General features: G+C 37.3%; 1 protein-coding gene across 6 annotated transcripts in view; it reads right to left on the bottom strand.

The window, feature by feature from the left end:
• Positions 1 to 12,989, bottom strand: part of LOC122845316 (C-myc promoter-binding protein-like) — a 66,078-nt gene that overhangs the window by 25,170 nt on the left and 27,919 nt on the right. For 3 of the 6 annotated variants that reach the window (XM_044141523.1, XM_044141553.1, XM_044141538.1), the window contains exons 7-14: positions 11,761 to 11,827; positions 11,552 to 11,610; positions 10,905 to 11,049; positions 9,894 to 10,069; positions 9,335 to 9,435; positions 7,525 to 7,740; positions 4,499 to 4,644; positions 4,287 to 4,325 (exon numbers count right to left, since the gene is read on the bottom strand). In XM_044141523.1, the coding sequence (XP_043997458.1) occupies positions 4,287 to 4,325; positions 4,499 to 4,644; positions 7,525 to 7,740; positions 9,335 to 9,435; positions 9,894 to 10,069; positions 10,905 to 11,049; positions 11,552 to 11,610; positions 11,761 to 11,827 (949 nt within the window). The remainder of the gene's footprint in view (positions 1 to 4,286; positions 4,326 to 4,498; positions 4,645 to 7,524; positions 7,741 to 9,334; positions 9,436 to 9,893; positions 10,070 to 10,904; positions 11,050 to 11,551; positions 11,611 to 11,760; positions 11,828 to 12,989) is intronic. The other 3 variants (XM_044141531.1, XM_044141563.1, XM_044141546.1) reach the window with 1 other exon arrangement.

Raw genomic sequence — 12,989 nt, 5'->3', positions numbered from 1 at the left:
AAATGACATCCAAATGCAAAGTAAAGCTACAATAAACACATTCACATCCATTACAGAATTAATGATATCCCAGGGAAAGAGCCAGGCAGAGAGAAACAGCCCCCAATGAAGACAGATAAAGCTCCTATAATAGGAAACAGGCAGGACAACCAGGCTAAGCTACATTTACAACGAGCTTCCTGCTGGTCTGTCTACATTTCATCCAGAGAACAACAAATCATCCGCTGCAGTCAAACGTAGGGGTGACATTTCGCTATTCTTATAGGTCAGCTGTAAACAGCAAGCGGTAAGCTGATGCGTAAGATCTCAGAGGTTTCATAACCGAAGAAAACGTCTGATCACAGCTTATAGGAAAAACGTCAGGAAAAAAACAGACCAGCCAAATAAAACTGATTTGTCGATAGCAAGAAAAGGATAGTGTTTTGTCACCAAGACTTACAATCTTGCAGTTTTTGTTTAGGTTTTATTTATTGGCTGAAATTATCTTTGTTTTTTAGAAAAAGTGTCTGAAATTTCTAAATAAATTCCAGGTTATGTTGGTAAGAATACATCTTGTGTTGAAGTTCGCCTTTATGCAGATGACACCCTACTTTATTTTAAGAAGAGTTTCCTATACCTCAGCTTTAGACAATGTCGTGAATAATTTGTAGGAATATGTCAGCTGTCAAAAGTTCGCCTTTATGGAGATGACATCTTTATTTATTTAGATCACTTTGAGAAAATCTGTTTAGGACCTTCGATCGCTCTGCGGCTGCTTCTGATTATTACTTTCCTTGTCACAGTGGATGAATAGTAATTTCTTGGCTCACCTTCTACCTTCTTGCTCAATCTATATTATTTTCAGACAATGGATTAAACAATGCTTTGTGATTCTTTATTTGTATAACCCAATAAAATATATTGAGGTCTGTGGTTGTAATATGACAAAAATGTGAAAAAGTTTAAGAGATTTAAATATTTTAAGAGAGCACTATACATGTGAATTTCACATGTATCAAATCTCTGAAGATTATCAGTAGTGGCACTGAAAGAGAACATGTTTGTGCCTCAGAGGTTCATCTTTTACATCCTGTCATAAATCTGGGATTGTGTCAGACGATGCGTTTGGTACAAGACATTTACACGTCTACAATCGCCTCAGCAGGAGCATTAACTACTATAAATCACTGTTTCCAACAGCGACTCTTAACCCAAAAGATACAAGGTTACAACCACATCCTGTTTTATGTTCCTGAGCTGCTTAGATTGAATGAGATAACTGCTGCTGCAGTGACTGGGGACAGATTGGAGATTTATGGTGGATCTGGGAAGAATTAATAGTCACAGTAGCAAGCAGAGTATACTGAAAAGTGCTTAATGAAAGGCTTTAGCTGTGCAGGCGTTGATTTATCCACCAACAGAACCGAGGCAAGGCCAGGTGGGTATTAAAGTTCATAATTTAGCCTAGTTAGCGTGAAGGTAATTAAAAGACTAATAACTAAATCAGTCAAAGTCGAAGTGAGGAAGAAATATTCTTTTTGCTCTTCTCCCTTCCTTGTTTTTATAGGTTGTCATTAAACAAAGCTGACAATTTGCAATCAGGATGAAAATATATCACTAAAATAACTTTCTTCTCTTTTAGCATTCAGATAAAGTTTTCCGAGTCACTTTAGAATCTTCAAAGTAATAAATACAAGAGCTTTTTGTTATTGGAAGATTTTGGAAATATTTGTGCCATTTCCCTTTATGAAGAGTTCAATAAATTATTTCCAGAACATCAGAAAATAGATAATCTGAATCAAATATTACAAAATATCATCCAGGCAGTTAACTGGCAGACTACCGATGATTAAGGATCAGCTTACAGTTTTTCTGCAGTATCTGTTTTTACTTCCCAGAGTTATTTCTTTAATTTAATATGAATCAAAAAGAGAATTTTAAAACCCAACGTTTAGATAATTACAATAAATGAACAAAACAAAAGAAACAATAAATAAAATGAATTATGAAGTCTCTATAAACAAAATGATCCTTAAAAAATGTCTATTTGGGACCAAAACGCCCGACTGGAAACTTTTATCATCCAGTTTTTGATTTAAAAAAAAAAAAGAATAAATGATGCAAATAGAAATTATTGAGTTTATTTTAATTTGTCATGTGACTAATTGATTTATAGCTACAAAAAAAATCTTGATTGCTTCATTTGTCTAATTTAAATGGAAATACATTACTTGAATCTTACATATAGATATAACAAAATTAACCTGAATGATTACAAATCCTTTGCAGAAGCCGTCCAGCTGCATTTGTGTTTATTTTTGATGTTTTCTGTGTTTATTATAAAGATTAATAATTACTAAAAATAACAATAGTCACAGAAATATCACTATCTCCCTGAATTAGAGACAAGTTGTCTCTCCTTCAGGGATCAATGAACCTTAAGCTGATTTTCCTTCACTTGAGCGATCTCTGTGTGCTGAGAAATGACACATCCAGAGCTAACAAAGACAAACTCAGGATTTAATCGACTGTACAGGAGGAGCAGGAGGAGATCAGGACACCCAACTCGCCTCACTGCAGCACAGAAAAAGCTCCATGATCATTTCCACTAAACCTAAATTACAGCAGGTCTATTCTGAAGCTGCTAAAACCGGTGACCCATGGAAGTGACTCAGGGAAAATGGCTGCTGAAACTGCAAACACGTTAAGCTTAACCTTCAACATGAATTAAACTCTCCAAAATGCTGCACACAGAGCAGAAGAGACAAAACAGAAACAAAACCTGACTCTCTAACGGTGTTTTGTGAATTCTCACAACTCTTCAGCGCCACCACATTTAGTGCAGAGTGCACTGCGGTGTTAAGAAAATATCAAGACCCTGCAAACATGACACACATTCTGTTGGATCGTATATGTTAGACCACGCTGCACCGCTTATAACGGAGCCAGAAGGCTGGAGTCTGCACACACAGATGACCTAAAACTGTTCTTTCACTCATACAAGAGAAACTGCAGAGGCAGCAGGAATAATGCATGCAGTGAATATCTAAATGAACATTAAAAATGCAGAACATCAAGAAGGCTGATGCTGCCTGAATGCAGCCATGTGAAAAGGGGAGGGGAAAATTAGGAAACTAAGGGTGTCTTCAAACCTGATCGTCCAGTAGACTTGGACCAAAACTGCAACGTTTGCTACATTTTCAGCTGCTGCGATTCTCAAACAAACCAAACCCTTTGGAAACCTGTTCCCCTCCTCGCCTGAGGGGGCGCTGCACCAAGAACCACTAAAGAAAACGACTCTGAAGAAGACATGAGTGCAAATTCCTGCTTCATAAAATGTAAACAAAAATGGAGTAGCTGTAGGATTTCTCTTTCACGCATTTGTTTTGCTTATATTTACCCAGACTGCTTTGAGACATACTTTGCTTATTGCTTTTGGTCTGTGGTCCGCCTGGCGTTCACATATCCATTCAAACTGCACCAGAGTTCACTTCAATCGAGCAAAGTAGGTATACTTCCAATCGATTAAATAATAACATCTGTTTAGACTTTCTATGTTGTAGTTTGGCCTCCATCCATCAGAGGGCACCGCTGGTGGTCCTGAAGCGGAGTCCAGTTAATACAAAAACAAAGATGGCGGAGATATCCAGGAACGGGAAAGAGTACCGTCCAAACAGAGTCCAGTGTGGTTTGAAAAATGCATTTTATGTGGTTTTGTTTTGAAAAATTTTACTTTTCAATTCGGCAACCTATTTTGTTACATTTTATAAACATGTCTAAGTTTAATAGCGTGAGCAAATCACAATTTTCTGTTTATTCAGTCAGTATCTACCACAACTGACAAAATGTTTTTTTTGTTTTTTTTTTATTTAGCTTTATGAAAAATGTAGCCCTTCATGTGACAGAAAGACGGTCGTCCCTCTTGAAACAAGAAAAAACTGAGATTTTTAAGAAAATGGCCGCTTATCAATCAACTAACTTCAGATCAACTCATTAATCAATAAGTTGCATCTCTGGAGACAAGACGTAAGTTTTTGGATGGAGTTTTTTTGGTCCACATCAGAGTTAGGTTACACATTTGGACCAAATCTTCTACACAAACAGAATAGAGTTTTATTAAAGCGACTAAACAGAGCTGGTGTGAATGGAGGATTAAATCAGTCCTAAAGGTTTTGAAAGCAAAACGCCAAAAAGATTAGAACTTCAGGTTAGCCATGCAATGCATTTCATTCAAAATTATTTGGTTACTTTCACAGGTAATGCACACTAGGAAGCAAGCAGAACAGGTGAAACGGCAGCTAGCTTACCTTCCCTCCTTTCTCTGCGCTCCGCTCTGAGTTGTAAAGCTGCTCGCAAGAGGAGACAGAGGAGAAAACTTAATTTGAAAGCAGAGAAAGTCACAGGAGGTTCACTGAAACACTCCAACCCAAAGCAGAACCAGAAAGAGAAGGACGAGAAAAGATTGTTTTGTTTATTTTTCAGAAGCCAAATTTAAATGTATGAAAACGTGGGAACTCACTTTGTCAACGCAGTCGTCAAAGAACGCCAGGCTGGTGTCTTTGTCGCTGACAAACGAGCATTCCTCGATGAAGCGGATGAACATCTGGGTCTTGGTCATGAGCGAGTAAAACTTCTGGTGAGAGCGGTCGCGGCTCTTCAAGAATCCTGCAGAGTTAAAACATCAAACTTTGACTGGCTGCGACAGCAACAATTAACCGACGTCCTCCAAAGGTGTGCGACTTTGTGGCTAAAGACTCCATCATTCTGTAAAAGGCTGTAAAAATATTCTACAACCTCCATTTGTGTTGGTTTGGATAGTGCATGTTGTTATTACTGTAATGGCCAATTTGGGATGAGTGCGAAGGTCGTGAAACGGCTCCATAATAGATGCTGAAAGCAGCTTAACTGGGTAATAAGCCTCGACTGTTACGAGACGGAGAGCAGGAAGAGCGGCCGCTGGCACAGCGCAGAGGTGAACGCAGAGCGATTCCTGCAGATGATTAATATTTTATTTATGTCAGAGGCCACTTGTAAGCAGAACCAGCAATTACTTTCTCAGGTTATACACTGTGCAGTTAAATTTTTCTAATATAAAAACACATTTTCTCTGTTATTTCAGTCTCTTTACCATCTGAAATACAAGAATCTACAAACAGCTTAACAAAACTATTCCATAGCAAAACAAAAATGGCAAACTAGCCAATCCTTAATGTGGAAAAAGAAATTAGTGAGAAGTCTGTAATTTTATACAAAATTAGTTTAAAATTAATTGGTTGGAGGTAAAATTAATATTTTAGAATACGTTTTCATCTATAAAAACAGCTCAACCTCATGTTCATACAAACACAAAATAAGTTTTCAAATATTTTTGCTGATGCAAAGAGAAAGAATATTTACAGAAAATTGTGAAAAACAAAATTGCTTATAATGTTTTTGCCTTAAAAACAGTTTTTTGATTAATCACTAAAGTATTAAACTGTGTGTTTAAGTTGCCTTTAAGAGAGGTCAAAGATAATTGCTTTACAGCAGGATGTTACTTCATTAACTTGAAGGTTTTAAGAAGGAGAATCCCAGATTTAGGCCCCGTTTTGAATTATTAATAACGTCTACTGTTAAAGTTCGTCTTTATGCAGATGACACCATTCTTTATTTTAAAAGGAGTTCCCCAGGGTTCAGATGCAGGCCTTGTTTTGAATTATTAGTAAGATTTTGTCAGTAATAAAGTCCTAAAATCCTCGTGTTCCTCAATGTATCAAACTCTCTTTCAGCAGCTGTAAACTGCCAGCCACTTTTCAGTTTTTCAGAAATCACTTACAAATCTCAGATATTATTCTGCACCTGATAATGACCATATCAAAGTTATACCATCTTACAAATAGTCAGACCTTCGGCTTAATTTAGAGCGCATATTGACAATATTGCAAGCAAGATTATGTATCTTTATACATAAATAAAAGTAATAAAAAACCTTACAGGTTATTTTTATTGTGACATTCTACAAAACCTTGGCTATTGTACTTATATTATGTATATATTTCCTATTTTGGATTTAATCTCAAGCTTATTGTTGTAACTCTGTGAAGATGACCTTTTACATTTATTCTGAACACTTCTGGTCTTTGTATGTCTCCATGTTTTGGGCACCAGACTTGAATGTCGCGTCTAAAAAAACATGAGTTTGATCATGTGAGAAATGAGAAGTTCAGAAGCAACCTAAATGTCACCTTCAGAGATACTGGGGTGGAAACGCTGCAGCTGCAGAATAATCAGAACTGACATTTTCTGCCTCAGAGAGAGAAACTCAAAATGGTGTCATTACAGGCATCATTATTTTTGTATTTTTGTTTTTTTATAGTAGCACAAAAAGTGATTCACCCAAGTCAGACTGTATTCGTGTCCCACATGTCATCAACTTTCTTTCTTCCTTCCCAATTTAAAAAATCAATCCAACTTCCTCCCATTCATGAATATTCTGATTTATTAGTTATTTCTCCAACTCATTCAGCATTTCCACATGACTAAGATTAGCTCTGATTGGATTTAATCTCTCCAAAATATATTCATCTCCTACTTCATTGTTTATCCTGTATTTAACCTATATTTCTATTTAGTTTGTCTGGTTTCTAGTTTTTTCACATTTGAAAATGTTAGATGTATATTATGCAACACTGTGTGTGCAATTATCAGAGGTGGGCAAAAATTGTATTCAAGTAAGAGCAGCACTTCTTTAACATATTTTTACTCAAGTATAAATAAAAAGCAGCCGTCCAAGAAATTACTGAAGAGTCAAAGTATTTGTTAAAAAGTCTAATCAAGTACTGAGTAACTGATCAAATTATCAATCATTTAATATTTAAAAAAAAGTCAAGTGGAAAGTTTGGTATTTTAAAGGACAAAATGACAATAATTCATCCAAGTAACAAAAATAACAAAATCAGGCAAGAGAAAATTATTAGTTTCGTTCGATTAAAATCTTCTGAAACTTTAACAGAAACTGCAGGTGTGTGTGTGTGTGTGTCTGGTGTATTTTTGGCTAAAACATGTTTGTCATACATTCAGTGGGTAGAAAATCCAGAAATTTTACTCAAGTAAGAGCAGAAATACTTCATAATAAAATTACTGAAGTATAAAGTCCAGTGAAGTGAACATTTTTTTAAAGTTAACCAAGTACATGTAACTTGGTATTACTCAGCTCTGGCCATCATTCAGCTTTACTCCTCACCTCCCAATTAAAGATGAAAGCAGCTTCATCTAAAGTGGTCGACTGTTTAAAGTCTTCAGGTTTAGGAAGAGAATAAATAACTGTGTTTCAGCAGGCTGTTTAGTATTTTTTCCTCGGGTTTTGGAGCGCCATCAGAGGAAACGTGCCTCATTACTCTGTGTTGGACTTGCTAGGGTTCCTATGTGAAGACTTTGAAGCAGCTGCATGGAAACAGTGGAGCCGGGTTAATTCATTCAGTCCGCTTCCTCTGGGAATCCGATCTCCGGCTTCACATGCAGCGCTGGTTTTGAAGTCGTTTTGATCAGACGATTTCGGCGGGTTACCTTGTAAGTCGAACAGCGAGCTGGCGTCCGTGGCCTTCTCCGACGGCGCTTGTGTGATGGGGCGCAGGAAGGAGCGGTAACCCTTTAAAATGGCCGCCATGAAGCGCAGGAAGGCTTCCTGGATCTCCAGCTCCAGCGTGTGGAGGCTCTTCCCGCAGCTCAACTCTTGTGAGTCGCTCATGCTGAGCTCCAGCAGCTCGTCGGAGCGGTACTGACCTGGTGACAGAGCCGTACGTTAGCACAGGGCTTCCCAGACGTTTCAACGCCACGGCGCCCAAACAGCATTAGCTAATGGCTGTGGACTCTGAAAACTAGCAAACAATGCTAAATAATATGTAAAGAAAACTAACTCCACCTCTACTTTCAGTAATGATTTAATTCGTTTAGCATAAATGTTGCGTCGTAGCTTCTGATTTTAGCTGTCCATGCTAGCCAATCAGAAACATGAGCATGTCAAATAGCATTCCAATTAGACTTATGATAAATTTATCTGGGAGATAATTTGACCCAGAAATTATCGTGATAAATGATAATATTGTTGTTTTGAATCCATTTTCAACTAATATAATGGTAATGGCATAATATTGCAAGAACACATTCTCAAAGATCAATAAATTTTAAATTGTAATGAACACTGAATACTGGTAGACATTTTAAATGAAACAAGAACAAATAAAATCTAGTAAACAAGATAAAGTCTTTTTAAACAAAATTATCCATAAAAATGGCTAGTTGAGACCAAACCACCCCAGCTAAGAAATGCTCCAAACCAAATACAACCAATCAGAGCCAAGAGGCGGGTCTTATCGCTGTCAATCATATTAATGTTCTCGCTACTAAATGTGTTAAGGGCAGAGAAACAACTTACCATTACAGAAAACCTGTTTATCTGTTGTCATCAACAAGCTATGCTAACTGCTGTGTAGCAGATCACACACGGAGGGTGATGGAGAGCACTAAGACCCGCCTCCTGGCTCTGATTGGCTGTTTTTATTTAGCATTGAGAGAAGGCAGAGGAGCTTGATTTTTTTCACATACTTCTCATTTTACACAACATGGTGACAGTCGTAACAAATATGTAAAACATATATATTTTTTAAATAAAGGTTCCATCCTGCAGGTTTAAATTAATCATCTTTGACTCCTCAGCTGTTTAAAATCAGTTTTTCAACATTGATTTTTCCCGCTGTGAAGCCAATGAGTTCTTCTCCATAAAAAGCCGTGTAGTTGTTCGGATGGCAACTTTATTAATAGATTTAATACCCAGAGAGAGATTAAAGTATTACTGTACCGAACTGGATTAACAATACATTTTTAAAACAATGAAGCTCAAGTTTATACCTGCTTCCCCCAAAAGGACATTAAACTCTCCAGAAAACCTCAAAATGCATATCAATTTCCAGACTTGTGGCAGCAGCAGAGGAGATTTTCAACTTCACTGAATCAGAAAATTAATTTATTCAATTACTGCGGCTGAATAAGCAGCTGTTTCTGCGGCTGAGCCGCTCAGAAAGTTGACAAGAACAGAACGAGACGCTGATTAGGATATTATCCCAGGAAGGATTATTTCTCACTTCCAGCTTGTTGAATGAAGAGGACAAGGAATGAGTGAAGAATAAAAGCTGCAAAAATATTAGAATAATAAAACAACTGGGGGTGATTAATGAAGGACATTAGTTTTTTATTACCCGTAATTTCCTAGAAAGCTTTAAAATTGCAGCTACAGGCATAATGTGAGATTAAAGAGCCTTGACACTTTCTATTCATGAAACTTTAAAAACATTTAAAAGAAAACGCAGAGAGTACTCACCGTCGACCAGCTGCTGGTGGAGATTACTCAGCACATTCATCAGGTTTTTACACGCTTTCTTTGGCAGGATCTTCCATGTCAGAGCGCGTTTATCGTCGTTGCTGCAAAAGCAGAGAAGCAATGAAACGTTTGGCCAAAGTTCAGACCACCTGCCAAGTTTTCTGGTAAGTAAGAAGGTCCACAGGTTACAGGAATAACTGCTGACGAAATGTTGGTACTTTGAGAAAAAAGTTTGTTCTGGTGTTTTTACAAGAAGTCTCTAAATTTAAAAACTCATACAAAGAAGAAAAAAACAGCAAAACATTTTACATTTTCCCAAAGTAAAATTCAAATACTTTTCAAACACTTTCAAGGTAAATTTTGACACTGACACTTTCTACACTTCAGAGACAAAAACAATACAAATTAACTTAAAAAAAAGTTTCTACTCTCTAATATATGGTATTATCCATTAGTTATTACTAATATCTTGTGATAGTATTCTACATTTTACAGCATGGACAAAAAACCCCTAAAATATAGCAAAAGTTTGTTTTAAAATATCTCTCTCTCTGCTTACTGGAAGATGGTGTTTGTGTCCAGGTCCACACAGTTCACGTCAGGCGGCGGGTCGTAGAGGTCAAAGTACCGGGAGTCGACGCCGACGATGAACGGACAGGGGGCGCTCAACACGTCGGCCAACGCCAGGGGGCAGAGCGGGATGTAGGGACACGGCCAGTGGAAGGGGAAGATCATCTGAGGTGGAGGAAAACCAAAACAATCGTCACGCATCAGACAGAAAGTATTCAGACCCGTTGAGGCACAAACCTCACGTAAAACGTGTAAAAACACATTTTAAAGCAACTTTTTTCTGATGTTTTCTGATTCTACAAATCTGTGAAAAACACAAACGAACTCCTTAAGGTGACCTATGACACTTCCTTGAACAGGTTAGGATAAGTCTAGTGCAGGGATGCCCAAAGCGTGGTCCGGGGGCCGTTTGTGGTCAGCCTGTTGATGCAGATTTACAGCTTTCACTGATGGTAACATAAAGTGCAACACAAAATTTTCATCCAAGTTTTTACTTTAAATTTAATTTATTTTAATAGTAAAAGGAGACAAACAGTGGCTTTAACTAAATGCGGACCTGTGTTGTTAAGAAGTTTGTCAAAATAAAGCAGGACTGGATCATATTCTTGTCTCTAAAAATACACAAAAAAGTCCAGAAAAGGAAGAAAAATTTAGTGTATGGTTTGCTTTATTTTTCTTTTTTTTAAAGTTTTTATTTTAAATCTACTACTGGCACATCTGTCGTCTACAGAAATCGGATTACTTTGCTCCTTTCATTAAAGAATTTAATATTTATGTGTATTTTTCATCTAGCAAGTAAAAATAATACAAAAAAATAAGGAGTTTTTGCTATAAAAACGTTTTGCTTCATGCCAAAACGTTTGGGCATCACTGGACTGATTTATACAAAACATGTTTGTTTCATTTTTGCACAGAATCATTCCTACATAAAGAAAGAGTTTAATAAGCTAATTGGACAACAAGCTGGAGGTCGTTGTCCAGGTTTCTGGTGTGGACTTACTGACACCAGCGCCTCTGTGACGCTGGTCAGCACCGCCGGCCGTAAAGAATGGACCAGGATTTTATGTTCGGTGACGGCGAACACCAGCAAGGTGACGGCGTTCTCCGGACCGAGGTTATGGAGCAGAGTGGAAAACCTTCCTCCGCTGCGGAAGACAAACATAAAAATCCTATTTTATTTCTGGTCCCAACAGGAAAATTACGTCAATAATTCTTTAATGTTGATAATAATAATAAAAAACAACAACTGGTTCCACTGGCAGATTTTTTTTCACCCGTTTTTTTCTGTTTTAAGTGAAATAATCTGTAATTTATTCTCTGTATTAAAGGATTATCGACTTAAAAAGCTGATTAATCTTGCTGAAAAGTGACTTTTAAGTTATTTTAACTGAACTAAGATATTTAAATTGAAAAGCAGACCACAAATACTTGGTGATGTTTTATATTTTTGCAGTGCAGCTCTGAATTATTTCAGAAACTGCAGCGATCTACAACACGAACCTTAAATCAGGAATAAAATTAGTAAAATCAATAAAGCACTTTTGCCAAAATGGCCATTAAACAGGTGTAAGGTCAATAAGTTGCAGCTTATGTCAGAGGGGAAAGATTTAGGTTGGTGAATAAACCTTTAAGAGCAGCTGCTCTCACCTGAGCGGTAAGGGAGAACTCACTGGCTGGCTCAACATCAGGCTGTCATGAGGAGAAAGCTGAAAAAAACTGGAGAGTCAACCAAGCAAAACCACAAAACACCTGCAATAAATCATTGAAACGTTCATCCATAATGGAGGAGCCGAACACAACCCAGCAGGCAATCCGAGAAATTTCACCAGTTTCACTGCTGCAATTAAACAGCTTACCTGCACCAGGATGCGAGGCCTTTGGGAGGAAGGGAAGGGAACTTTGTGCATGAAGTGAGAGATATGTCTGGAAAAAAGAAGAAGAAGAAGAACGGGGGGACGTGAGGCCAGGAATAACAGCAGTGGGTGGCAGAATAGTGTCTTTTGTGTGCAGCACGGGGACATAAAAAGGCTGTTTCACATTACTACAGCAGCAGAATTTCAGGGGGAAAAAAAGATCCTTTTTTTCAGCAAAAAACATAAAAATTGCATTTTTTGGTTGTGTGAGGAGAAAATAGACTCATTAAAGTGAAAGAACGAAGGCAGGGCCACCCGAGTCTCTGATTCAGCCAGCAGAAAACTTCAAGAAAATAATGGAACAGCTGGGCTGCTGGGTAAAATACAGACAATATCTGACAACAACAAGCAACATAATGCAAGAACACATTCTCCAACATTAAATTTACACTGGAACTGTTTTATTTATTTATCCAAAATAAAAAAAGTAAAACATCAATTTTGTCAACCAGTTTACGGTACAAAGAGAGGAAAGAGAAACTATAAATCAGGAAAAAAATGAAATTATTGAGATCGTTTCAATTTATTATACAATTAATTGATTTATTGCTTATTGTGACAAAACAATGGATTTTTGGAACCACCATTAAATTCAGTCAAAAACATATTTATAACTATAAAACGTTTATTGTCTCATTAAATCAGACTAAAGCAGGAACTCATCTAGTAAAGTTTCCCATAGAAAGTACATCTGGACCAAAGCTTCCTTAGACAGAACACCATCTACCGTTTCTTTGGCACCACCTGCTGCCTTTCTAACAATAAACTTATTGAATTGTTAAAACTTGTTTTCAAGGTGACTTGTTATGCTTCCATGAACAGGTTGGGACAGATTTAAGGGTGATACAAAACATGTTTATTACAATTTTATCCAAAAAGGGGAAAAAAATCCTTCTTGGATAATCAGATTTTAGTCTGTTTTAGGGCGTCTTGTCACTTTAAATCCAGAAGAGTTGCTGCTGGCCGCACCCCCTAATTCCACATTTACACTCCCATGTGAAAATGGCTGCAAACAGCTGCACAATAATACAGCCATACATCTTTGAAAAACAGAGGTGGAGCCTCCTGCACAACCAGCAAGAATGCAGCAAGTGGTTTCTGGATGGTAGTCTTTTCCAGCAGCCATTGTACAGCGCATACAGCAGTAAAACCAGCTGACCAAACATGTTTGA

Source organism: Gambusia affinis, linkage group LG02 (genome assembly GCF_019740435.1).
Source record: "Gambusia affinis linkage group LG02, SWU_Gaff_1.0, whole genome shotgun sequence".
In the NCBI taxonomy this organism is placed as follows: Eukaryota; Metazoa; Chordata; class Actinopteri; order Cyprinodontiformes; family Poeciliidae; genus Gambusia; species Gambusia affinis.
This window is presented reverse-complemented; position numbering and strand designations above follow the sequence as displayed.